A 26,980-nucleotide genomic window follows, 5' to 3' on the forward strand; every position below is an offset into this window, starting at 1 on the left:
ATGAGTTATAAATACAGACTTTGGGTTTGGCTCCTAGCTGAGTTATTTACGGTCTGTGCAAGTCTGACCAAGTCACTTAACCTCTCAAAATCTCAGGAGTTCCATCAGTACAGTGGAGATAACAATAATACCCATATTATAGTTTAGTATGGTATCAAATAAGATATTGATTATGAAATACTTAGTATAGTACATGGTCCATAGAAAGTGTTAAGTCAATGTAAGTGATTACTATTTTAGACCCAGGTCATTTTTTTTCCATCTCTCCCTTCTCCCTCTGAACAAGAGTGAAGCCATGATAATAACCGCCAACAAAATTATTATGTGACAGGCATTGTTTTAAGTATTTTATGTTAATTCATTTAATTTTCAGAAAATGTGAAAAATGAGGCACAAAGAATTAGGTAATGTGGCCAAGGTCACAGAGCTGAGATGTGGACCTAGCATTCTGGATTCCCATTCTGTGCTCGTGCCCAAGACACTATAGTGCTTCTATGCACTGAAAAAACTAAACGAAACCTCTCCTTTTTTCTTATTACTGAGAATTTAGGGTTTCTGGGTTGCATCTCATTATTACAGGTAAGTGAAACATTCCTTCCTATATCCTCTCTGACCACTAAATAACAAGTACAGTGGTTGTTTAAGCTTGGGAAGACATGTATTCAATTGGATTTCCACTGAACAGTGATGGGCAATCAGTCCAGATCTCAGCTTATATCAGCATCAGATATAATTTGCAAGTAAGCTCAGGCTAAGTATTCAAAGAGAACAAGAAAGGAAATGAACCTACTGTCACTTGGTTCTTAAGGGGCTATTAAAAATAGATCCTTGCTTCATATATACCCAATGCTGCACTACTCATGAAATCTGAACTTTCATGGGGACTCCCATTTGGATAGAGCACCATTAACTGCCAGACTCCAGTCATCACTTGATGATCCAATTATGGAACTCCCACTAACTCTAGGAATGTCACCAACTTGATGTTACTTGTAATTCCTGAAAATTCCATGTTAAGGTCTACCATTACTGCTCTTCTCCAGGTCAGCCAGATAAAAAACAAACAAACAAAAAAACCCCCAAAAAACAAACAAACAAAACAAAACAAACAAACAAACAAAAAAACCAAAACACAGAAAACTATAGAATTACTGAGGGAGGAGGAGTCTGGGATACCATTTCTCAGAACATAGGGAAGCTGGGAAACTTGGTGACCTACATAAGAGAGGATGGCTAATTGAGGATGGAGTCAGATGTAGCACTTGGAGTACCTTTTCCAAAGCTTGTTCTCTTGTGTGCTGTCCTGTCCTTTTCTATCATCTACCTTGATGATTGTTGTTTTACCAGCCAGACTATTTTTATCCTCCAGCTTATGAGCAAACACACACTGGTTTTCAACAAAAGTTGTGGCTTTGAGACCAAGCTTACTTATCTCTGAACATCCCAAAGTATGATTATAATTTTGCTTCCTCCCAACACACATATCTTCAGGGAGTCTAGCAAAATTGAATTTCTGGGTTAGCATTGGCCTTTACCATTTATGATTTAATTAACTCCAAAAGAAGCTAAGGTTTTTTTTTCTCAGAAAGGAAAAATGAGAGAAATAGCACCCAAGTTTCCAATCAGTAGTACATAAACGTCTCCTAGACTGTGACCTTTAGCTGGACTCTGGAGAAGGATGACAAACAAGCTGATTCTCAGGAGTCCTCACTCCTTTTTCCATGTGTTGGCTTTGCAGTTTTCAAAAGCTATAGCGGCTCCTGAAGAAATGATCATCCTGTGCCCAGGCACTCAGTTGTTTCCAGCCAGATTTTCTCTGGGCTCTGCAATTCCAAGAGTCTGCCTATATTACCCTTCACTTTAACACTAATATCTGACAAACAGTATGTGCTCTGTATTTGTTGACAATACACCTGTCATTTCAAGGTTACTCTGGTCCTTAAAGATGTTTCAAGGGCTCAAGATGGAAATTCAATCAGAGCCTCCCCGGTTTAAAATCTTCCATTGGTTTCTCCATAGTCTTGGAATGAAGTCAAGTCCTTCATGAGGCCTAGAAGGCCCTGAGTTGTCTGGTCCTGCTTTGTGCTCTTTGGACTCTATTTCCTATAGCACATTCCCCTTCACGGATTCATCTCTAGTCCTATTGCTTTCTTTTTGGTCTGAGAACATATCAAGCCCCTTCCTACCACAAAGCCTTTTCACTTGCTATTCCCTATGTCAGGAATGCTTTTCCTAGCTCTTCTAATGGCTGAATCCTTCTCATCCTTCAAGTATCACCTCATATACTACCTACTCTGAGTGGGCTTCCTGAGCCAGTTCAGTACCCTATGTCTTTGTTGCTTTTTGTTGTAGCACTGTGTTCATTTTTTTAATATAATGATTTTTAGTTTTTTCCATTATAGCTGGTTTACAGTGTTCTGTATTTCGTACAGAAACACATCACATCCTGTTACCATCTTTTATATTTATGTGTTCATTTGTTTACTGCCAATATCCTATATTACAATGTATGCTACATGAGGCCAAGGCTTGACCCATTATTCATGGGTGTAGCCCCAGTACTAGCTGGGAACAAGTAGGCCACCCTGTGTACAACCATTGAGGGAATGTAAGAGCCCACCCTTTAAATCATTCCCTTATACCTAAATTTCAAAGCGGCCATTCAGGAAATGCAATCTGTTTCCATTTAAACCATTCCAAGGTTCAGTACACAGAAAACATTTTTAGCTAAATTGAGGAAGGAAGTACCATTAAGAAGATGATACATGAGGCAAGAAATTGGAGGGTGCAACTTCCTTTTCTGACTTTGCAAATGACTTAATGTGGAGGCGACTTAATGGAACTGTATTTCTACGAATAATTGGGGTATAATAATCCCAGCCCACTCTGAATCATACTCTTAGGACAAATAATATATTTCATAGAAGAAAATGTTGTAGAAAGTCAGCGTGTTTTGTTATTATTATTATTATTTTTTAAATAGAGTCTTATCAGATAAGATGCCATTAGAAAATGGTAGGGCTATACCAAGATTCACCAGTGAGGCTATTTTATTTTCTTATTCCCTTGGAAGATGGCAGGAGACGGTTTGATTGTATTTTCAAATCCCTGATAATAATGAAATCCATACATCATGAAGCCCATGGTTTGTCAGGGAATAAGAAAGTTGTTAAATAATGGAATACCAAGTGGCATTCTTGGTTTCAATTCAGTATGTAATTGCAGATGAGTTAGCACAATATTGGGCTGCTGACGCAAACTGCCTTTCTTTTCAGCAAAATTACCTAAATTTCTCTCATATTTAATCTTCAGGACATGCCTTCATTGGAGAGTAACATACTCTGTACAAATCCACAAAGACAGTCATCTGGGGAGTATATCTTGTACTCAGGGAATATATCAGATTTCCTTACATCATTGCTCCCAAATTAATTTGCATATCATCTTTCCAATCTTCACCATTTTCACATACCAACCCAAGACACTTTCATGATTATCTTTTATCATGTCTCAATCCCACCTGTGCTATTATTTAATACAGGTTATTTAAATTAATTAACTTTCTAAATGCTAATATAGTTCTTTAAAAAGGAAAACTTATGTCACTGCTGCAAAAAACAAAGCAGCCCCACAAGCCATGAAGGGAATGTTACACATTACATTACAATCTGTTCTTATATTCTTATGTGTTTATTTGTTTGTGTCCTTCACTGCATGGTTTGTGAGGCCAAGGCTTGACCTCTGCTATTCATGGCTGTATCCTCAGCATTCATTGGACTTAAGGAGTGTATTCCATGTATACTTGTTAAGAGAATGGAAATGCCTACCTTTCATATAATTCTCTGACATCTAAATTTCAGAGGAGCCATTCAGAAAAAAAATTCTCTTTCCTTTAAATGCATTCCAAGGCCAAGTACACAGAAAAAATTTTTGGGTAAACAAGATCTAAATAATGTGATTAAATTCCAATTAGAAGCTCTTGCCTGCAGCAGGTTTTAAGCCTGAGGCTTTTGGAGGTGTTAACGATTCACCAGAACCAACCAAAACATTGTCCTGGACTGGATCAGAAGAACTTTTTAGTTCTTTCAACACATGGAAAAGGAGTAACTTCCTTCTCACATGAATTAATGTTGCTCAATGCTGTGTCTTGCTAACACCTAACATAATCTCTGTTATCAACAGAGTAAGAGTGCCATCCTTCGAAAAACACTGCTTTATGGCAAGAAAATTCCTCTGCTCTATCTCACAGGAGATGGACAAATACACCTGTGGTCTTGAAGCCACCAAGTATTTCCCTTATCCACTCCTATGCTTTCCTGAGATTGCTCATCGAAAAGTGGGATTTCAAGTACTTCTGTCCTGCCTCAGCACCCTCACTGGTTTCCCATCAGAAGTAGTATACACATGAGATTCTGCTGTTTAGCACTGGGAACTATATCTAGTCAATAGAACATGATATAGGATAATGTCAGAAAAAGAATATGTATGACTGGGTCACTTTGCTATACAGTAGAATTGACAGAACACTGCTAATCAAGTATAATGGAAAAAATAAAAATCATATTTAAAAAAGAAAAAAAAAAGAAATGGCATATTGCATCTATTAACCCCAAATTTCTAATCCATCCTACTCTCTCCCCCTTCTGCTTGGCAACCACAAGTCTATTCTCCATCTCCATGATTTTCTTTTCTGTGGAAAGGTCCATTTGTGCCATGTAGTAGATTCCATATGTAAGTGATATCATATGGTATTTGTCTTTCTCTTTCTGAGTTATTTCACTTAGTATGAGTCTCTACTTCCATCCATGTTTCTGCAAATGGCATTATTTTGTTCCTTTCTATGGAAAAAATAAAAATCATTATAAATGAAAAAACAAAACAAATCCTAACACCCTGCAAAAAAAGAGAAGGAAACGGTATATTGTAAATGGAGGCAATATTTTTTTTTTCTCATACTCTATGTACCGTAAGGCCCAAGAAGTTGGGTTGCAGAGTTTGTGTGGCCTCTTTGTTCCTGATTACTATTTCCAAGCTATTTCTTTTTTTTTTTTTTGTCTTTCTTGCTATTTCTTGGGCCGCTCCCGCGGCATATGGAGGTTCCCAGGCGAGGGGTCCAATCGGAGCTGTAGCCACCAGCCTATGCCAGAGCCACAGCAACGCGGGATCCGAACCGCGTCTGCAACCTACACCACAGCTCACGGCAACGCCGGATCGTTAACCCACTGAGCAAGGGCAGGGACCGAACCCGCAACCTCATGGTTCCTAGTCGGATTTGTTAACCACTGCGCCATGACGGGAACTCCATGGAGGCAATATTTTTAAGGTAAATATATCTCTTGAAAAATTTTGGTCATATATTCTGGCTTCCTACACTAAAAACCCATGAGAGGAGGACAAGAGAATTGAGAGGATATATAGTCAGCTTGAAAATAACCCATGTGTAGAAAATAGGTTGATAAAAGGTAGGATGAGAGGGGGCTACAAACACATGCACATGTACCCTTTTTACAACCACAAAGTATATTTAAGTCATGAACACAGCATTCTTATATTATGCACCTAGTTCAAAATAACCATCTTGGGGCAGAGCCATGGTTGTAAGTAAAGAGGTAGCCTTGAGAAAGGAGGTGAGAGAGAGCTTGGACCCTCCATCAGTAGGTTTGGACCACAGAGAACAGCATTTCCAATGGATGCTAATAGGTGTTAACTGAAAAATGTTTGGGAAACTCATGGATAACAGAGCTAAAAAGGTTTACTTTCTATGGTAAATCTTCAGAGTTTTTAAAATGCCAATGTACACCGTGAATAACTCACAAGAAATGTAATGTCTTTTATTTTCCAACCTCACTTGCCCATGGTACCAGTCTCCCTCTCCTTGTTTTTCTTGGAGTATTTTACACATTAGAGTTCTAAAAAACACTCTTGGACAAACCGGGTTATGTAATGTACTTCTGAATTTGTGACTGTACCTGGAACAAAAAGGAAAAAGCCAAATTCCTTGTAGACACATGACAGGATAAGATATTAGAGTTCTAGTTCTGGGGTAAAATACTTATTTATAGCAACAATAGAATTTATAAGTAGTAAATAAAACATGCTTGAACGGAAACTTGGTTTTTGAAATGTATCAATAAGGTATGGCATCAGCTGGCAATGGGAACAGTCAAGGACACGAATCAGAAGATGAAGAGGGCAAGAAAAGGGCTAAAACTTGTCAGATGATGAAGTGGAGTTGTTAGGACAGATGACAGATGACCCTCCAAAGGGTATGTATGGGGATAATCAAAATAAAGTAGCAGAGATGACAGAGATTAATAATGGGAGAAACTGTAAGCAAAAGCAAGGAGGAAAAGGAGAAGAAACAGAAGCTTCAAAGAAAAGAAATGATGGAGCAGATTCTGAGTAAGTCCAAACATGAGAGGGAGGGAGAAAATGTACCTGCACAGGGGCTCACTCATTCTATCAGACAAAACTGGGGGCAGAAGAGAAGTACAAGCAGTGAACTATGACCAAGAGAAAGGTAAAGAAGAGAAGTAGATAAATAATTTTAGCTTTACAAGGTAGATGAGTACAGATTTTAAGGAGATTTTATAAGGATAAAGAAAGAGGAAGAGACATGATCTTTGATAGATTTCAAACTCTGGGTATATCTCTTTGAAGTACTCTAGAAATAGCAAATGCAGGACACTCATACCTCTTTCTTTACAAGATGATCACGCACTATTTTCCTATGAATACAGATTTGGCTTCAGAACCCTTCTCAACACAGCAAGGAAACTACTACCGACTGATGTGACTTGACACTAGTTATGAAAGTTGCATTCTTACTCTATTAAAAAACAACAACAACAAAAATATAAACAGCTCATGCAGCTCAAAATCAAAAAATTAACAGCCTAATCAAAAAATGAGCAGATGATCTAAATAGACTTTTTCCAATGAAGACAGACAGATGGCCAAAAAAGCACATGAAAAGATGCTTAACATTGCTAATTATTAGAGAAATGCAAGTCAAAATTATAATAGGTATCACCTCACATTGGCCAGAATAGCCATCACCAAAAGGTCTACAAAGAACAAATGCTGAAAAGGGTGTGAAGGAAAGGGAACCTTCTTACACTGTTGGTAAGAATGTAAAATTGGTACAACCAATATGGAGAATAGTATGGAGATTCTTTAAAAAAACAAAAAATAGAGCCACCATATGATCTAGCAATTCCACTCCTAGGCATATGTAGAGAAAAATTATAACTTGAAAAGATAACATGCAACCTAATGTTCATTGAAGTGCTATTAACAATATCCAAGACATGGAAGCAATCTAAATGTCCACTGACATAGGAATGGATAAAGATGTGGTATACAACGGAACATTACTCAGCCATAAAAAGGAGTGAAATTATGGCATTTGCTGCAACATGGATGGACCTAGAAATTATCATACTAAGTGAAGTAAATCAAAGACAAATACATGGTGTCACTTAAATGTGGAATCTAAAAAAATGATACAAATTAACTTATCTGCAAAACAGAAATAGATCACAGACTTCAAAAATGGATTTATGGTTACTAAAGGGGAAAAGTGGTGGAGAGGAACTAATATTTATATACTACTATATATAAAATACACAATCAACAAAAACCTACTGTATAGCACAGGGCATTCTACTCAGTATTTGGTAATAACTTATATGGGAAAAGAATCTGAAAAAGAATAGATATGTTATACATATAACTGAATAATTTTGCTGTATAGCTGAAAATAACACAACATTGTAAATCAACTATACTTTAATATAAAATAAAAATTAAATTAAAAAGAAAACACAAACAAAATCCTCTGAGGGATTTTGGTAAAGACCCACTCATTAACTGAGGAGGAATAGAAAAATTATACTTCCGGCTTGAGAAGCAAAATACTTCAGTGTGAGATGTTTATTAATATGGACATAATAATGCTCATGTATGGATTAAAGTAAACGTAAACATGAAATAAGAGCATTTCAAGTAGGAAGACCAAAGCACTCCATATTTATTTGTAATGTGAAACTCTTTTTTTTTTTTTTTTTCTTTTTAGGGCCACACTCGCGGCATATGGAGGTTCCAAGGCTAGGGGTCTAATTAGAGCTGTAGCTACCAGCCTATGCCAGAGCCATAGCAACACAGGATCCGAGCTGCATCTGCAACCTACACCACAGTTCATGGCAATGCCAGATCCTTAACCCACTGAGTGAGGCCAGGGATTGAACCGGGAATCTAATGGTTCCTAGTCAGATTCGTTTCTGCTGCACCACGATGGGAACTCCCGTGAAACTCTCTTAAACATTCACAGATACATGAAAATCAGCTCATCACTTACCTTGGCAACTGGAACCTTTAAGCCTAAAAAACTGATATGAAGTGCATTTCAGGTTAAAATAGCCCATATCAAACAACAGCTTCTTAGAATAATCAGTGATTTTTCTTTGCTTCTCTAACATATGACACCATATTGGGCTCAACATCTTAAAAGGTTGGAATCAACACCAAACAGGTTTTAATTCCCCCTCTATGACCTATTTTTTAAAAGCACAGATAAATAATGCAACAACATAACAGCACTGATTATGATTGGGCCATGGTGACAGATGGGTGAAAAATTGGGAGTTTATCAATGATGGTAAAAAAGAAAGTGCACTCATTTTCAGCATGAAAGTAAGTTTTAAGAAAGGGAGGAAGGATAGTGTGTGACAAGGTGTGTTGGTTTCCTTTTCCTCTTGCATACACTCATTAATTTCACCCGGATCTGGGCATCTGAAGGCATCTGAAGGCATCTGTGCCTATTCACACAAAGAAGCACTTGAAGGCATACAATGACCTCAGATTTCCTCTAGTCAGGGAAATATTCAGTGTTTTCTTTGAACTGTTTTGTTTGAACACCCTGGGAAGTTATTCATGTTCTGCCAAACAGCTCATAATGCTTTGAGGGAGGAGAGACCATGAGTAGCTGTGAGGGGTTATCCTTTTTATGACTTTCCTCTGAATTAACAGCAATAAAAAAAGATGCTCATTAACCTAGGCTGGTTTAATTGAGATAGGAAAGAAAAGGATTTTGAGTGGCAGTGGGTAGGGAGGGAAGAGAGCAGTGATCTCTCCAGAATTCATGAAGACTAAGAGTCTATTGACCCAAATAAATGAATCATCATCACTCCTGGGAACTGCTGCCTTAGAGTCCTAACTTGTCTCCTGCATTGGCACTGGCCCTTTCCACTGCAGCCAGAGTAATCTTTTCAAAACACATGTCTAATCATATATGCCCATCCTTACCTCTCCGTGGTCTCAAGAGGTACTCTAAGGTGTGGCCCCTTCTTGCCTCCTTGGCAGCTTATGGAATACCTTCTTTTCTGGACCCCAGCCTCACTGGCCTTCTTGCAATAGCTCCTTGCCACAAGGACTCTGCTGACCATAGGGCCTTTGCACAAGCTGACTCTGCCTATAATGCTCCTTCTACTCCCAACCCTTTTGCTCAACCTATATAATATGAGCTCAAATGTCTTACAACTGCTCAAGAAGGCCTACTTAGACTGTTTCCAAAAATTGGTTCAGGTCCCTTCTAAAAGCACTCTTTCATTCTTGGCATTTATAACCCTTTGTAATTATATATTTGTGTTATTATTATTTTTTTTATTTCCCCACACACACACCCCACTCAACTATAAGCTCTGTAGGGCTACAACAGGGACTATTTTCCTTTCTACTGTGCAATAGTGCCCTGTATACATACACTGACAAATACGTGTTGACCTAACAAATTCTAACAACAAAAAATATTTTTTGGCCACCCTATGGCACATGGATTTCCTGGGCCAGGGATCAGATCTGAGCTGCAGTTGCAACCTAAACCACAATTGCGGCAATGCCAGATCCTTAACCCACTGTGCTGGGCTGGGGATTGAACCTTCATCCCAGTGATCTCAAGATGCTGTGGGTCCTGCTGCACCACAGTGGGAACTCCTTGACCGAACACATTAGTTGACTACGCCTAATGTGACATATTTGCTGATGTATTCATAACTGTGACACATAATGAAAAGAATTGCCTATACTGCAAACCAAATATTATTTAGTGAATATACTAAGACAAATTTCTATGAAATTCTCTTGCACATCTTACTTAAGGCTGCAGGCTGTGACTAAACGCTCTAAGGTAAATACATAAAGCCTCCAGAAAGAAGACTGTGTCTTAAATTTCATTCTGTTCTCTGCTCTGAAGGAACTGGAATCCTTATTATAGCTGCCAAATAAAAAGTAATTGTCATTTTGTTTGGAAAATAAACATGAGTACATTTTGCATGAACTTCTGGAGAAACCAAACCTTTTAGCCTGGAGTTAGCCAAAATGGTGGCAATGAGAAGAACTTTCTAGAAGATGAACCAAGGAGAAACATAACTTACGTTGGTTTGGAAGCCTCGGCCTGGTCAGTCTGGAGTTTCTCTCCTCCTTCCACTTCCATTGTACAATATACAATGCGATTTGGAGCTAAGGATTTGAGGCCCTGGACTTCCATGATCACCACCTGGAAAAAGAATCCCAAACAGCAGAGCTTATTGCCAAAGCTCATTGACAGCGCCATCCAGAGGAAAATATACATGAGTAATTACAAAAAATCCAATAGGTAGGTATCTGATGGCTTCTATCAGGTTTCTACCAGCTATTCTGGGACAAGTCCGGGAGGGAGATACAACTCTTCACAGTGTAACTTATTTCCTCTCAGATGGAAAGACAAGGTTTACTAATTCTGATGCTCACAGGGGCCAGACACGATATGTGAAATGAGCTACACTTTTCTGTGTTAAACACCTAAGATTATTTTTCATTTCACAAAGAAATAGGATCTCTCCTATTTAAATAAAAAGTATATAGTCTAGCTTTTAATTCAGAACTTGGAAGAGACATAGGCCAAGGGATTAACTTTTCTATTTACAATAAAATAAGTGATAACACAAGTGCTAAGATAAAGCACAAGTACCATTCAGCATTAGAGTCAGAGATGCAAGAGGGTGTAGTGGGGACTATGGCCAACTGAGAGCCCTATTTAAAGGGAGCAGTTGCTACACAGTTGCAGCCTATTGCTTTGTTTTACCCCAGTCTAGAGTTGTCAAATACTCTACTTTTCCTACCAGAAAATGGAAATCTGAATCAGAATCAAAGTCAGAAACACAACTTTAAAATTTTGACTGTACTTCTAAAAGGAAGAAATGAAACATGCAAACTCTGTGCAGGCCAACATTATTAAGATGTTTTTGTAAAATGCCTGCAGTTGCACACTATCTTTTTAGACTGAGGGAAAAGGCTGGTGTTTTGGTGGACCTAGTTGTATCATATATAACTCCTGGCATTCCCACCACTAACCTTAAACTCTATTCAATCACTTGCTATTTTCACAGGTAACTTTATGCCCTCTCACTCATCAGAGAGAACAGAAGGGAAAGGAGGGAAGATGAGAGGAAGAGAGGACAGAGATACTGACTTGAAAATCTGAAACAAATGACTGGCAACAGAGATCTATAAAGTGCAAGATATATTTTTAAAAATCACTGAATTGTACCCCCAAAAGAGTGAATGCATTACACAAGGAGGATATGGATATGTAAAAATATATACATTTTTTTTTAAATTGGCTTGATTCAAGGAAGCACAATAGGCTGGCAATGAATAGCCAGACATCTCAAACTTGGAGTAAATCAGGATAAACTGGGAGATTGCTTAAACCAGATACTGATGGGCTTCATCCCCAGAGTTGCTGATAAGTAGATCTAGGGTGGAGGCCAAGACTTTTTTATTTCCCTGGTGATGTGGATATTGATGCTGCTGATCCAGAATTGAGAACCAGTGTACTACACATGCAATGTTGGGCAAATCTTAACTTTTTTTTCTTTTTTGTCTTTTTGCCATTTCTTGGGCTGCTCCCGCGGCATATGGAGGTTCCCAGGCTAGGGGTCCAATCAGAGCTGTAGCCGCCGGCCTATGCCACAGCAGTGCGGGATCCGAGCCGTGTCTGCAACCTACACCACAGCTCAGGGCAACGCTGGATCCTTAACCCACTGGGCAAGGCCAGGGATCGAACCTGCAACCTCATGGTTCCTAGTTGGATTCGTTAACCACTGAGCCACGACGGGAACTCCCAAATCTTAACTTTGAAGTCACTTCACCTTGCTTTCAAACCTCTTGAGCATAGGTTTCCTCATCTGTAAGATGGAGATAATGATACATGTCCTCCCTCTCTTTATGGCTGTTGTATGAGAATTGCAGGAGATGATGTATGTAATTGAACATTTTTATGCTGGGTAGAAAGTAATATCAGATGAAAAGAAATGAGAGGTGTTGAAGAAAGAGTACAATTTATGGAATTTTAAAGATCTGAGTTCAAATCCTGAATTTGCATCTTCACTAGCTGTGTAAAGATTTGCAAGATTCTTAAACACTCCAAGGCTTTGATTCTGTATCTGCAAATGCCTTGGAAGGTTGTAGTGAGGATTCACTGAGTGAATGATGGTATAGCATTCCACTAATACCTACTGTGTTTCATCAGAGCACTCTCCCTGCCCAAGGCTATGCCACTTGTAATCCTGGACCTCAGTTCTCTTGCTCCAGGTAACAGCACTCTGCTGTCCCTTCCAGCCATGCAATTCTCTAATCATAAAAATTATGTTCTGTGCCAGCCCATAAATTCAAACCTAGACTGCCCTGATGACAGTCCTCTCGCTCCCTCTTTTTATCTCCCTCACTGTGTCTCCCCAAACACATTCACAAATAGATACTCAGTGCTTTTTGCTGGCTGTTTTAGTAAGATGTGCAATTTAGTGTTCTAATTAAAAGGTATTTGCATTTCATTTGGTACTTGTACTTACAAGTTACAGCCTGTTTGAATCATGTACACATGGGAGTATGGTTAAAGACTCGCCCACATGTATATTTTGGATAATCAGCTGCATAATATTGAGTACTGATAAAGAATTAGAAAATTACAGATTTAAAAGCTTCATGAATATCAATCAAACACTCCCCCACCCCTTTTATGAGGAAGACAAGAGGCAGTAGAGAATAAATTGCCACCTTTAATTGGCAATCATCAAATTCAAAGACACCTAAGAAAAAGCATTTACTAGCTCAGGTGGCAGTATTTAAAAAAAAGGAAGGAAGTTTCTGTGAAATTACACTGATGATTTTTTCACACACCAAGTACTCTATATTTAATTGAACACTACCTCTTCCAACTGCAAAATACACGTTGAAAACACTGTAATGTGACTATCTCAACCTGAGCTGAGCGCAGTAAAACAAATTACCTGCAGTTAATTCACAGCAAGCCTTAACGATGTTCTAGAATATTAATTTAGTTTTTACGAATTCTAATTAAATCTACAGACATTTGATCTATTCTCTTGGTTTTCCCAGGTCTTGGCTTATCATAAAATCCTTGTGGGACTTTGAGCTTTCATAAGTTATGAATAGTTTTTAAACTTTGGAATGCGTAAGAAGCACCTGCATGGCTCATTAAAATGTACAGCCTACCCTCTGCCTAGAACATTTTTTTCCTGACAATTTTATTGAGGGATATTTTACATATCATATAATTCAAGTATATATTTCAATCATTTAAAGTATATAATACAGGAATTTTAACAAATTTACTAGGCTGTGCAACCATGATCATAAATAAGTCTTAGAACATTTTTCTCTCCCCCGGTAAGGTCCTCCATGTCCATTTCAACCTCCTGCCCTATGTAACACTAATCCGCTTTCCATTTCTGGGTATTTTCCTTTTCTGGACATTTCATATCAATGGAATCAAATATTGTGTGGCCTCTTGTGTCTGGCTTCTTCCACTAAGTATAATGTTTTTGAGGTTCCTCTAGATGAAAGCATGTACCAGTAGCTTGTTCCTTTAGCCAGTGAAGAGTATTTCATTATGTGGCTGTCCCACATTTTTTCTGTTCATTCACCACTTGATAGACATTTCGATTGTTTCCATTTGGGGCTGTAGTGAGTAACACTGCTATAAACATTCACAAACAAGTCTTTGTGGGGACATGTGTTTTCATTTCTCTTGAGCTGGTAGAGTGGTTGGAACACATGGTCATTTTATATTTAACTTTTTGAGAAACCACCAAACTATGTTCTAAAGTGACTACACAATGATACATTCTCATTCTCTAGGGATCTGGGTCAACAGTTCTGGATGGTGCCAGGAATCTTCATATTGAACCAGTTTTCAATTATCCTGATATAGCTAGATCAGATCCACTCCTTAGATTATATGTGTGAAAAACAAATGTGTGAGTAAAAAATAGAGAGCCATATTGACAAGTTAAGCATCCTGCCACAGTTCTGGCCCAAAGGGACTCTTTCTTGGGGTGATGATATAAATTTAAAAAGTCTCCACCTCAACAAGGGGCTCTCTACAGGGTAGCCAATGGGAAAGAAAACTGTCCACACATCAAGAAATGGTGCTAGATCCCTTTTTTCCTAACTTTAAGACAGGTTGCCAAAATTTCAAACATTCTAACTTGCATGAGGCATTTAAAAATCACCTTTGGCAATGCTTTTTAAGACATGGAAAGTAATGCAACATGAAATTTAGTAGGTGGTTCTCAAGACTCCATTTCTTAAGGAAAAGGATGGGCTCCTGGAGATGGGAAATGACTAGCTGATTAGCTGACCTGCACTTTGCAAGCTGTTATTTTAATAACTGCTCCTGGGGTATAAAGAGGGAAACAAGCTGATTGGGATGCATCTAATCACCCAGGTCCTGCCTGCTATGCCAGGAAACTTTCAAGGGTTTAGGGCTTTTTACCTCCAAGGAGAAAGACAGCACGACATCTGACTTAGAGAGCTGGTTCTCGCTCTCCTCGCCCATGTCGATGATGGAAGCGTTGTGGCTGCGTTTGAGTTTCTGAAGCTTGAACTCGCCGCCTTTGGACACTGGCATGCTTTCCAAATTGGCCATGAGCAGATTGACTGATGACTTCAGCTCTTCAATGTACATGTTTTCCATTTCTTTGGACACAAACTTGGGGAATTTGCGTTCCTTGGAGAGAAAGAGAGAGGAATGAGCAGAGGAGTAAATGGAGACCCGATTTACATAGAAGGTTTTCATCTTGCAGCCTGAATTTGTGATGACATCTAGCACTAATGAAATTTGCCCAGAGACTGGGGCATTGTGCTAGAAAAATGATCAGCCTAGTTGAATAGACAGCTGCCTGCCTTCTAGTTATTTATAATCTCTAACAGGGAAGAAACACGTATATAAACATATAGTAACAAAGTGTCAAATGTTTTATTGTAGTTCTATCTCCCCTTTCAATTTTCTCCAGGAAATTTGATTTATGGGAAGAAAAATGGGGTGATATTTTTCAAATCTGGTTTCAGTTCAAAGATTTTTCTTTTTAGCAAAATGCAGCCAGTTGTTTTTAAGTTGTGGAGACAGAAAGACACCCTATTTCTGGATACCTATAGAGATTTTCTCACATGAATAATTCAAAAGGATTTGAATCATTTGAATAATCTCATTTGAGATGTTTTAAACATTGCCTGTGGCTATTTCTAAGAAGAATAGTTAACTGTTTTCAAGAAAAATTGAAAAAAATTAATGAAGTGATGAAAACTTTGATTAAAATTCCTTAGAAAAGAAGATAAAGTAATTCAGTATGAGAACTGACCTCTATTTTTTCCCCTTCTTATGAATTCATCTGTAAAGGCAACATGCGTTAGCTGGGCTGTTTCTACATACTTCTATATTGTCCAGGCACCCTGAATATACTTTGATACTTCACCTTTACAAAGAATCATTTCATGAACTTGATCTCCTCAGTCTAGCTCCATAACAGAGCAGATAAGGGCCTGCCAAATCAGTTTGACATTTTTTTTTTTCAAGTGACAGAAAAATCCAATGTGAACTGGCTCAGACAAATGAAAGAAATTTATTAGTTTGAAAAGGTCCTGCAGTAGAACCAGCTTCAGGCTGGGCTATAATCAGGATTCAGATGATATTATTATAATTAAATTTTTCCTCCAGGTCTTGGTTTGGGTTCCTCTGAGTTGGGTTTCATACTCAGTCTGGCTCCTCTTAAGGTTATGAAAAGGTTGCTAAAAATCTCAAGCTCTCACTATTACATCATATTATCTAAAGGAAAAGTGAACATCTCTTCTTGTAATGCTCACAGAATAGGGAGCATCTTTTATCTTGGAATCCTCACCTGAAATCTGATTTATGTACCTGCTCTGAACCAGTTTGCATGGCCAGTGGCATGTCATACTGAATTACTTAGGCATGAGTTATTTCTTCTACCCCTGGGTTCAGAGTAGAAGTTCAGCTGTATCACACAGAACATAAATTGGTTTGCCAGTTCTGGGTGGCAGAAAAATACTATGTCTAATATATGGGCCCCTGACTCAAAGTCAACCAACTAATTCTACCAAGTGGCTGGCAAGCAACTGGATTTAATGTCTCAAGCAGTTGCACTGAGAGATACTGAGAATGCAATCGGTGGTGGAATTAAAACAGTAAGATCAGAGAGACTCTTGGGTGGAGTCTCTTTCCATGTTGGATCAGGTAAAAGCAGAATAAGACACGTGACAAAGAGAGAGGGGTGGAGTGATAGAAAGAGGGAAGTAGAGACAGAGAGGAGGAGGAAGGGAGGGGCAGAAGAAGCTCTGGAGTTACAGAGAGGAGCTTTGATTTTTATTGGTTTTCCAATTCTAAGCCAAGTTGTTCCTCCTGCATTTTAGATCCTTGAGATTTTCTAATTTTCCTTTTAATAATTCCCCCAGCCCACAGCTAGAAAGGTATGTCTTCCTTTTCCACCACAGAAACTTCACTGATATTGGCATAGTGGGTCCTCTGTATAGAGCTTGGAGATGCTTTTGCCCTTCATCAGTTTTTTCCAATCTGGAGTCTGTAAGTGTTTCTCTTACCACCTGCCTCCCTAGGTGACTCTCAGTCATCTTGTCATCTTCCATATTTCAGCCTCAGGACTTCACTTCACTAGGTTGGATCCCTCTTTTATCCTTTTTTATTACATGCAGTTCACCTTTTTGATAACACTTATTATAATTATAATTAATGAAACAATTTTGAAATTTATTTAATGTTTTATCCTCCTGCTGGACCACAAGGCAGGACCATACCTATCTTGATAGCCCTGGTGAACTCCTGTTGTCTAGTATAATGTTTGGCACATAGTAGTATTCAATACCTATGAGTTGAGTGAACTCATAGGTATTGGGATGAGTTGTCAAAAGGTCCATATTAAATATCAATGCAGCTGAAACTCACCTATGAGAAGGAGGTGGAAGGATGATGAATTAAGTTCTGCAAGCACACTGAGATTCTGCTTTCCCAGGTAAATGTGTATGGGAGTCTGATATCCACCCAGAAACCTTTCATTGCTGGTTCCTTCAGAATCTCTTGATATAATCACTTCCCACTTTTAATGTTGGGCTCAGCCTGCTGCGTGGTGCTTTCTAAACACACTGTGAGTGAATGTGAGAGAAGAAGCAGGATGGGTCCTTCAGAAATTAGAAAATAGGTTGATGAGCTCGGCAGGACCTTGTAATGATGCAGTGCAAGATTCCTTTATCTTTCAAATTTCTGCACATTAGGCTTGTGTTTTCATTCTTGAGCTCAATTGTGAGCCTCAAGAATATGGGTATCCTTTATGACAAAGGCTATAGTTTTCTAGGACACTGTTACTTAGAGAACACAACCACACAAACTATGTCTGGCACAGTGTTAGGCACAAGGGGACCATAAAGACTGCCCTGGAGATTACAGCTAGTGGGGAGAAAGATCTGAGGTAAATATCAAGGTGGATGCTATAATTGAGGTAGATGAGAAATGAGCTCTTCCTGAGAGAACCAGGGGTGGCTTTCCAGAGGTGGCCCTTGAGCTGAGAGTCTGAGGAAGAGGATGAGCTTGACAAAGGGGTTGAGTTGGCTGAGACAGGGCCATTTGTATTTGCTCTTTTTCATGAAAAAATATAACAGGCAACCATGAATCCAAGAAGGTCTATAGAACTGAACATGGTCACAAAATATTTCCTCATCTTTTTTGAACATGGCTTTTCTTAAGAATGAGGAGAAGAATGAGGCAAGTTAATCCATGTCAAAGGCTGCCAAACAGCAACAGTTACATACTAAAAGTCTGAAGGCCATTATACTGACCTATCTCATTCCTCCTTGCATTGAGGCCCAAATCTCATAACTATATGGGAGACTGGGGGTGCTGGGTAAATGAGATTTTGATTTTTACTGGCAGCTGCGGAGGAAAACCATTATGTCTGTGAAGTGGGTTCTTTTCTGCCAATAAGCTGGGAGAGACTTACTATTAAGTGTTTTCCCTTCATTATATCCACCTCTGGGACTCACTTAAGGCCTTTTAACTCCACAGTCTTAAAGTTTTGAAAGAAGACCCAGTGCTTACTGACACCACCACTCTGGCCCAGAGCTGGCCTCCACCAAACGTTTTGCAGCAGGGTATTGGAAAAATCCAAAGAATAATCACTCCTCTCAGACCTTGGATATTTCCTAACGATATCATAAAAAGAGGCTCATAAAACTGAAGTCTGCAAGGGAAGAAAAGGCCATTTTTCTGCTCTGAGAACTTAAGCCTTGAGAAGGAATAGCATTCTGTCAATCCATGCCGAGTTTCTAAACGGGAGTCTTCAGCAGCAAACCCATTATAAACACATTTCAAAGCTGAAGTTGTGCCAAAATAAGGAAAATGGAGTCGTCCATCTCGACTGCTACTTTTCCAAGCATAAAAGGAAATTGGCCTTGACAAAAAGACTGTTTATTCATATTGCTTTATGAAAGATCTAGCATATGCACAGAGGAGGTCTTCAAAAGAAATTCTCTGCCAGCCATTTATTTTTGTTTTGGGCTGATAACATTCCATAGTGGGGATGGCCCCTCAAGGATAATTCCTACCAGAGTTACTTATGCTCGGCCACACTGAGGGATTTGGGGAATATATTGAAAAACAGCATTTTAAAGTGGTAACAGCTTTGTCAGTCATTTGCTTTGCTTTTCTGTCTGCATTTTTACCCATAAGAGAGTGAGGTGGGTACATGTAAAAGCTGGCCAGGCTACCGCCCACTCAGATAAAGCCTCCTTAAACCCCAAAGGCTCAAATGACATGTTGTGGATGATCAGAAGGGAGGCTGTGGCTGAAAGACACTCTGTAGATGGGGCGCTTGTGGACAATGTCACTCATAGTCAATACAATCTCTCAGACATTTCTCTGGGTTCCTATCATGTGTCAGATGGTACAGTTGTCACTGGGGATGAAAGTCAGCCAAGAGTTAGGTGTCCAAGGTTGGGGGAAAAATGCCAGAAAGTACTAGCAGACTCCCTGTGACAAATGAAGTAACAGAGGCATGTGCAGGGTACAAAGGAACACCAAGGTACCTGACTGGTTCACAGGGCTGAAGTAGACTCGTCTTTGAATCCTGAGCCTGCCATTTACTAACAGCTTTCTTTACCTGTCCAAATTGTAGTTTCTATATGTGAAATGTGAATAATAAGTACATACATATATGTATACATATACTCATGCCCATATACATATATACACACACATGCACAAAGATATATACATAGACACATATACATACTTACATTGAGCGGCCTGCTACTTACTCCCACCACTCTAATGACAGACCCAACCAATTATGATGGTGATGAGAGTAAAGACCATGATGCCAGCTGGCAATTACAAGTTCAATGTCCTGTGCACTAAGCAAAGCCCTTTACGAGCTTTACTTCATTTAATCCAACAACCTGCTGAGGCTGGTGCTATTATTTATTCCCATTTTCCTGACAAAATTGAGGCATAGAGGTTAAGTCCAGAGTCAGTAGAACTGAGTTTGAAACCTGGAGCCCATGTTGCTAGCTACCATGTGATAGGGCTGAGTTATCTGGCCCCAAGTGGCCACAGGGCCAAGGTGAACCCTGAGGGGCCTCTCAGAGGGGTTCCCCAGCACCACCTCTGCATGGCTCACAGGGGTCAGATGGCTTCTCCATAAATAGTGGCCACTCCACCATTACCAGTCCACATGGATGGTGTGGTGGGTGAAGTATAGGGAGTGATGGGGGGAAGGGTGGCCATGCTAAAAGAGAAAGGTCTTGGCAGTCATTTGTGAAAATCAGCATCACAGCTACTGAAGGTCCAGGTATTTCCATTTCCTGGACTGGCCCTTTCACTCAAAGCTGTCCTTGAGAGGAGTAGTCTGACTTCCTCAGCTTTTATGAATGAGGTGGACTTCCTGCCCCTGAATGAACCTCCTTGGTGTTTAGATTTTTCTTTAAATTCAGATTCCCCTGAGTTCTGCTACCTGACAAAGGCCAGAGTCATGGAGCGTCTCCCTACACACATTCTTTCAGGCAAAGCTGAACAAAGCTTCTAGCATGTGTCTAACACTCTGCTACTTCATGACACAGGGGAGATGCCAGGTACAAGATGCATTTATAAGCTGGGGGTGCTGTCACTTTTTGGTAGGAGAGGGTTCCACTTTTATCTGATTTCTGGCAAGGCATGGACAGCACTTTTCCTTCAGGGAAATATCTGGATATTATTTCTCACTTAGGCATATCATCCGTATTTGCAATGGGGCCGTGGTATGATGGTAATTGTGCTCGGCCGAGAATAGGGGTTTATTTATTTATTTATTTTTTGTCTTTTTTGTTGTTGTTGTTGTTGTTGTTGTTATTGTTGTTGTTGTTGCTATTTCTTGGGCCGCTCCCGCGGCATATGGAGGTTCCCAGGCTAGGGGTCGAATCGGAGCTGTAGCCACTGGCCTACGCCAGAGCCACAGCAACGCGGGATCCGAGCTGCGTCTGCAACCTACACTACAGCTCACGGCAACGCCGGATCATTAACCCACTGAGCAAGGGCAGGGACCGAACCCGCAACCTCATGGTTCCTAGTTGGATTCGTTAACCACTGCGCCATGACGGGAACTCCAGGTTTATTTATTTATTTATCTTTTTGGCCGTGGAAGTTTCCAGCCAAGGATTGACCCTGCGCCACAGCTGTGGCAACGCTGGATCCCTAACCTGCTGTGCCACAAGGGAACTTCCAAGAATAGGGGTTTAAATGGCAACCCCATGTTTAAATGATAGCTTGAAAAACCAAGGGTGCTGAAGCACACTTGACCTCTGTCACTAACATTACAAAAGGTGTACTATTTGTCTTATATAATTCACTCAATAATTTCAGAATTTACCCCAAAATGCGTCCAAAAGAACTGGCAAATATCACAGCAGCCCTAATGCCACAATCTTCTCATTTAAGCTTCAATGTCAGTTTCTGATCAGACAATTTAAATAACTTAAACTTAATTCCTGGGTAAAATTTGGGGACACTTTAATGTCAACATGAGAGGATTTGGGAGTATGTTTGAACAGGGATTAAGAAGTCTTTTCTACCAGATTTTTTAAAAATGCATTCAGATCTCTTTGTGGAATTTTTAAGGCAGCGTGTCTGATGTTCACAGTGAAGGCTCACACAGCCATCTCTATCTCTTGGTTCCTTGGATGTTGGTGTGATTGAACTGAGAGATTAGAGTCTAGGGTTGTGGGTAGAGGAAAACCACCTTGCAGTTTCCCCCCTTCTCTCCTAAGAAGAAAGGGCAAACATATGCCTTTCACAAGCATGTGGTGATGAACATACTTTCGGCAGAACCACCAAGGTCCCTATCACCTCTGTCCCAGATTCCAAGGAAATCAAATTAGAAGGGATTCAGAACTCCCAGAGCCTATTCTGCCTGTTGCTATTGCTTCATTTGGGCTTCTGCATACACTGAAGGGAATGCACAGCCAATTTCCATGGAAGAGAGAAAGCAAGTTTCCTAGAGAGGCAACATCAGGGAGAAAGGAACTGGGGGCAGGCTTGTCCTGGTATAACTCCCCACCTGTCATCTGACTACTCTAAAGAATGTGAAAGTTGGAAAGCTGGAGCACTCAGCTTTCTACTTACTAGCTGAGTGAATTTTGGTACATCACAAACTCTTCCATGCGCTAAACTGGGGAGAAATATGGGAACTCCCAGGATTGTTTGTCAGAGGTCTAAATGAGAGTTTATGAGCACTTTCACAGCCACTGTTGGACACATTTAATGAAGAACTGATGAGAGAAGAGAGAGGTTAGGATGTGGTAAGATGAAGGCCTGGGTGAAAGGCATATGGGATGCTTGGATTGGGTTGATGGGGAAATGAGGGCTGTGTTTGGGAAGGCACTTTGTAATGGTAGTGTTCACACTGGCTAAGAGAGCAGATTCTGGTCACTGAGTGACCTTGGACAAGGCCTCTGTCTCTGCTTCAGCCTTGTCTATGAGATGGGGATACTGATAGCACCTTTCTCATAAAGTTGTTGGAGGGTTAGATAGGTTATCAAGTGTAAAATCCTTAGGAGAGAGTCAGACACAAAGTAAACACCATATAAGCAAGAGTTACGTTTTTTTTTTTTACACATCTTGGAGTGTCTCCCAATTCATAACAACCACCCAACCCACAGCCCTACCTTGTGAGTACCATAATCACCCTCTATGATACATTTCCAGAATCTACATGTTCTCATCCCCTTTCCATGGCGGGTTGGGTGAGTGCTGCAGGAGTTGGCCCTTGAACCAAATTGGGCCAATCAGAGGCTTTATTCTTGAAATTGTGAATATGAAGGGGGCAGTGAGAAAAGAGGAAAGAGAAAGTAGGGAGAATGATTTGAGAGAGAGGTTGACTGGATGAATGAATTCCTAACTGGTCATCCTGGAAACATAGAGAACTGTGCAACAGTCATGTCTCCCACCTGAGAAGAAAGCTGCTTTACAAAAAGGGAAGGAATAATGAATGGGCCACACAGAATCAAGAGATGGGGAAAAGTTCTGTCCCTGTGGTGCCCCTGGTTCTACTTCCTTCCTTGGTTTGGGCTGTACCTTGCCTGTGGGCTCTGGGAGACACTCCTGACCCCAAAAATCAGTCCTTTCTTTTACATAAGCTTCCTTCAGTTGGTGCTTCTAATTTGCATTCAAGATGCTCTGCCCATCTTTTAATTCAGAGAACAGAGTGAATTATGTATGATGGATGACATCTATCTCCAGGAATTTCTGGTTATGATATTTATAGGAGCTGATGTTCCGCCATATGGGTTGAATTGCACACCCTCAATAAAATTCACTGTGATGCCAGAAATAGAAAAATCAGGGCATGCTAAAAGAAGATAAGCTTTGTGTTAATATCTCTTCATGAACTAGCCCATATATGAGATCCTGATATTTTATTTCATTTTTAGTAGGTAAGATGTTTCTTACTTTTCTTCAGTAGTAGCCCAGTTGGTTTAAGCAAACAGAGAATTTACTTTCCTTGGACTTCAACTGAACTGAGTGAAAGCAGTTATACAGCTGAGGGTCAAGAATAAGTAGATCCAGGGGTTTGAACATCCTGAGAATCTCGGTATATTCCATCTCTCTTATCTCTCTTGAAGCTATCTATGTTGACTTCATTCTTTAATTTTCCCTACATGGAAGAATTGAACATGGCTGCACACATCTTTCTACCACTAGAAGATACAGTTCTGTTGGACCACAGTCCACAGGTCCCAGTGAAGGAATTCATGGGTTTAGTTGCATCCATTTCTGGACCAATCACTTGTGGCCAGGACAGGTTTGGAACCAGGATTAATTCTACTTAGGTGTAAAAGTCACTTCCAAGACCAAGTAATTGTGGCAAATGAGCCATTGGCATGAATGAATACTGCAAAAGAAGACATTCAATTTCTGTCTCCTGGGGAGATCAGGAGAGAGCAGTGGGCAGACTCTCGTAGAAATCCTCAATAATCTGAATGTTAAATATATCCTCTATATACTTTGAAATTATTCTCCATCCTCTGTGAATAATGACCAAGGTTCACTTTAATTGCCTATTTCATGGTCCAAGAACGTCTAGTTCTAAGTTTTGTCTTTAACATCCTATTTGGTATCAGACTATCTAGCAGCATGGACCTGGGGACAGAGTTTTCTGACTTATTGTCTAAAAATGAGCAACTTGGCTCACTATGCAACAGCTGTTCACCACAGACTACACAAGTTTCCTAAAATATCAAGGTATGCCTCAAAGTAAAAACAAACAAACAAACAAAAAACTAAAGGTGCCATGAGCTTGTTTTTGAAGTGTGTGTTTGTGTGTGTGTGTGTAAAATTTTTCTCTAGGTGGCATGAATACTTATTAGGTGGAAATGGAATAGATGCCTCAGGGCAGGGCATAGACCAAAGGACCTCTATTTGCTGGATAATCTGCTAAGGAGACACCGGGAGTTTACAGAAGTAAATTCTAAAGCCTTATTGATGTTTACTCCCACATCAAGCAGGATTTTCAAACATAAGAGCCTTTTACACTGCCTTTAGCCAAATAACTTCAGACTATTTTTAGCCACCAGACTGACTCTACTAGAAACACTGAAGGTGTCCAAAAACAAGATGCAAAACATTTCAATAAGACTGCTTGAGCATGGATGGGGATCTTCCTGCTTCTTGGGATCTCTCTTTGGTTTCTCTTCCAGGAGAATTCCTTTCCACGGGAACACATCCTGAGACACTTCTTTCCATAAAGAGGAAGGTTGAATGCCAAGCTCTACTTGGTGTCTATCCCCCCTTCCAATTCCCACGGCCCACCCTCACATGAACACATACCTTGTGGCCACCATAGGAACCAGTAGGATCCTATTATGTAAAATATTGATGTTTTGTTCTTCATGGACATTTTTGCATTCATTATAGTTTTCATTTTTTAAGATGTTTATTGTTTCTATTATAGTTGATTTACAATATTCTGTCAATTTATGCTGTACAGCAAAGTGAGCCAGTTATACATATATATCTCTGTGTGTATGCGTATGTGTGTATATATATATATAGATACACACACATTCTTTCTCTCACATTATCCTCCATCATGTTCCATCACAAGTGATTATATATAGTTCCCTGTGCTATGCAGCAGGATCTCAAAGTATTTCATTAAATATTATTTATGTTGATGACTGCATCCCTCACCCATTTTGAAATTTTGTACCTTAGCTTAGCTTAGTACCTGACCCAGTCCTGATGTTGAGACAGACTTGTGTAAAGGGTCCAGTGTTGCCTCCTAAGTAGTACCTATCCTGTTCAGCCTAGATTTTCCCATCTCTGTAACAAGAATGCTAACAGCAATGTCCTTCTAGGATTGTTTGGAGGATTGGATGAGGCGGTGCACATAAAACACTTAACATGCTTGACACAGAGTTAGTACTCAACAGATACCATTAGTAGGAAGACTGTTAACAGTAACACACATGGCACTGCAGTAAGAATAGGAGATAATACGTAGGCTCACAGTCATCATAGGAGGACATAAACCCAACCCTAGAGCAATCCTATCTACTGGGAGACTCAGACACGTAAATGGATAGTCACTCTTCGATGAACTGTCATAATAAAGGTTTACATGTGGCGTGAAGAAATCACAAAATGGGAAGCACTCACTCAGTTCTTGGGGAAGGGGTTCTGGGCTGAGGACTGAAGGCTGAGTCAGACAGCTTGCTAAGGGGAGGAGAGAAGAAAGGTCCTTCTCAGTGGAACCAGCAGTGGGTACAAAGGGACCAAGGCTGGAAAGGACCCGGGATATTCAGAGGGTGACATTCTGTGTAGCTAGAATGGGGAGTTCTGGTGAGAACCTTGTGGGAGGGGAGGCTGGTAAGGAAGCATAATGGTCTGTGGATGAAAAGCCTTGAAGATCATGCTAAAGGAGTTGGACTTTGTTCTGGGGCCAAGGGAGGATTGTGTTGAAGGATTCTAAGGCTCTGTTTTGAGATGTTCACAGAGGACATTTAGAAGGCAGTTATGTAAAGGACGGTCAGGAGTGGGGAGGGAGTGGGGCCAGGAATATTCATGAGGAGGCTAATGTAAGGTCCAGGCGTGGAAGACGAGGGCCTGAATCGGAGCCTTAGCAGTGGTGCTGGAAAGGAGTAAAGGGATCTGACCCACATTTTGGAGGCAGAATCAATGAGCCGTGGCAGATTGTGTGTGAATTGTTGTAGGGAGGAAGGAGAAAACGACACTGACTAGGAGGTTTCACCCACAGGAAGTAGAGGCCAATGGAAAAGGAGTTCATGTGGGGATGTGTACTTGGTGGGAAGAAGAGGATACGAAGTAAGATTCTGACCACATCTAACTTGAAATGCAGGGACTATCCAAGTGGACATGCTCAACAGACAGATGGAAGTCTTAGTCTGGGACTCCAAAAAAAAGTGAGGCTGGAGCTTGAGTACTGGCTGGGGCATAGAAAATACATGTGCTGTCTCCAGGAGAGGTGCCCTGAGAAAGGAGGCCTCAGGATCCAATCAGAGTGACTGCCCCCTTCCCTCCTGCTCTCATTCTCAGTTTTATCTTTTCATGGTCCTTAATAATCAGTTTTCTTCCTGAGTGAGACTCTGGCCTGGTCCCCCAGCAAATGTTCCCAGAGTTTCCTTACCCTGGCTATTTGGTCTGCCATTTGGAGGCGTCCATCCAGCTCTCGTCTGATCTGGGCTGCTTGCTCATCTGGATTGTCCAGCTGCACAAAAGCACAAACATGGAGACATTCAGTCTGGGTGACAAAAACCAAGATGCTCATGACTTTCCATTTTACACCCCCAATCTGTGCTCCCATGAACACAGTTAGTTCTAAACTAAATGTCAGAACTGTGTAGCATTCCTGCTGTGGCGTAGTGGGTTAAAGTTCTGGCATTGTCTCTACAGTGGCTCAGGTCACTACTGAGGCATGGGTTTGATCCCCAGCCCGGTGCAGTGGGCTAAGGGTCCAGTAATGCTATAGCTGTGGCAGGAACTTCCCTATGCCATGGGTGTGACCAAAAAGAAAAAAGAAAAGTTAAGAATCATGTGACAGACAAAATCCAATTTGAAGGAAATCCC

At 40.3% G+C, this 26,980-nt stretch overlaps 1 protein-coding gene across 1 annotated transcript in view; it reads right to left on the reverse strand.

Annotated features, from left to right (window-relative positions):
* CADPS (calcium dependent secretion activator) overlaps nt 1-26,618 on the reverse strand; it is a 266,034-nt gene extending 239,416 nt beyond the window's left edge. The window contains exons 1-3 of the mRNA XM_047778450.1: nt 26,541-26,618; nt 14,837-15,070; nt 10,434-10,555 (exon numbers count right to left, since the gene is read on the reverse strand). Of these exons, the coding sequence (XP_047634406.1) occupies nt 10,434-10,555; nt 14,837-15,070; nt 26,541-26,561 (377 nt within the window). The 5' untranslated portion in view covers nt 26,562-26,618. The remainder of the gene's footprint in view (nt 1-10,433; nt 10,556-14,836; nt 15,071-26,540) is intronic.
* Nucleotides 26,619-26,980: the final 362 nt, after the last annotated feature.

Source organism: Phacochoerus africanus, chromosome 1 (assembly GCF_016906955.1).
Source record: "Phacochoerus africanus isolate WHEZ1 chromosome 1, ROS_Pafr_v1, whole genome shotgun sequence".
NCBI classification, from domain to species: domain Eukaryota; kingdom Metazoa; phylum Chordata; class Mammalia; order Artiodactyla; family Suidae; genus Phacochoerus; species Phacochoerus africanus.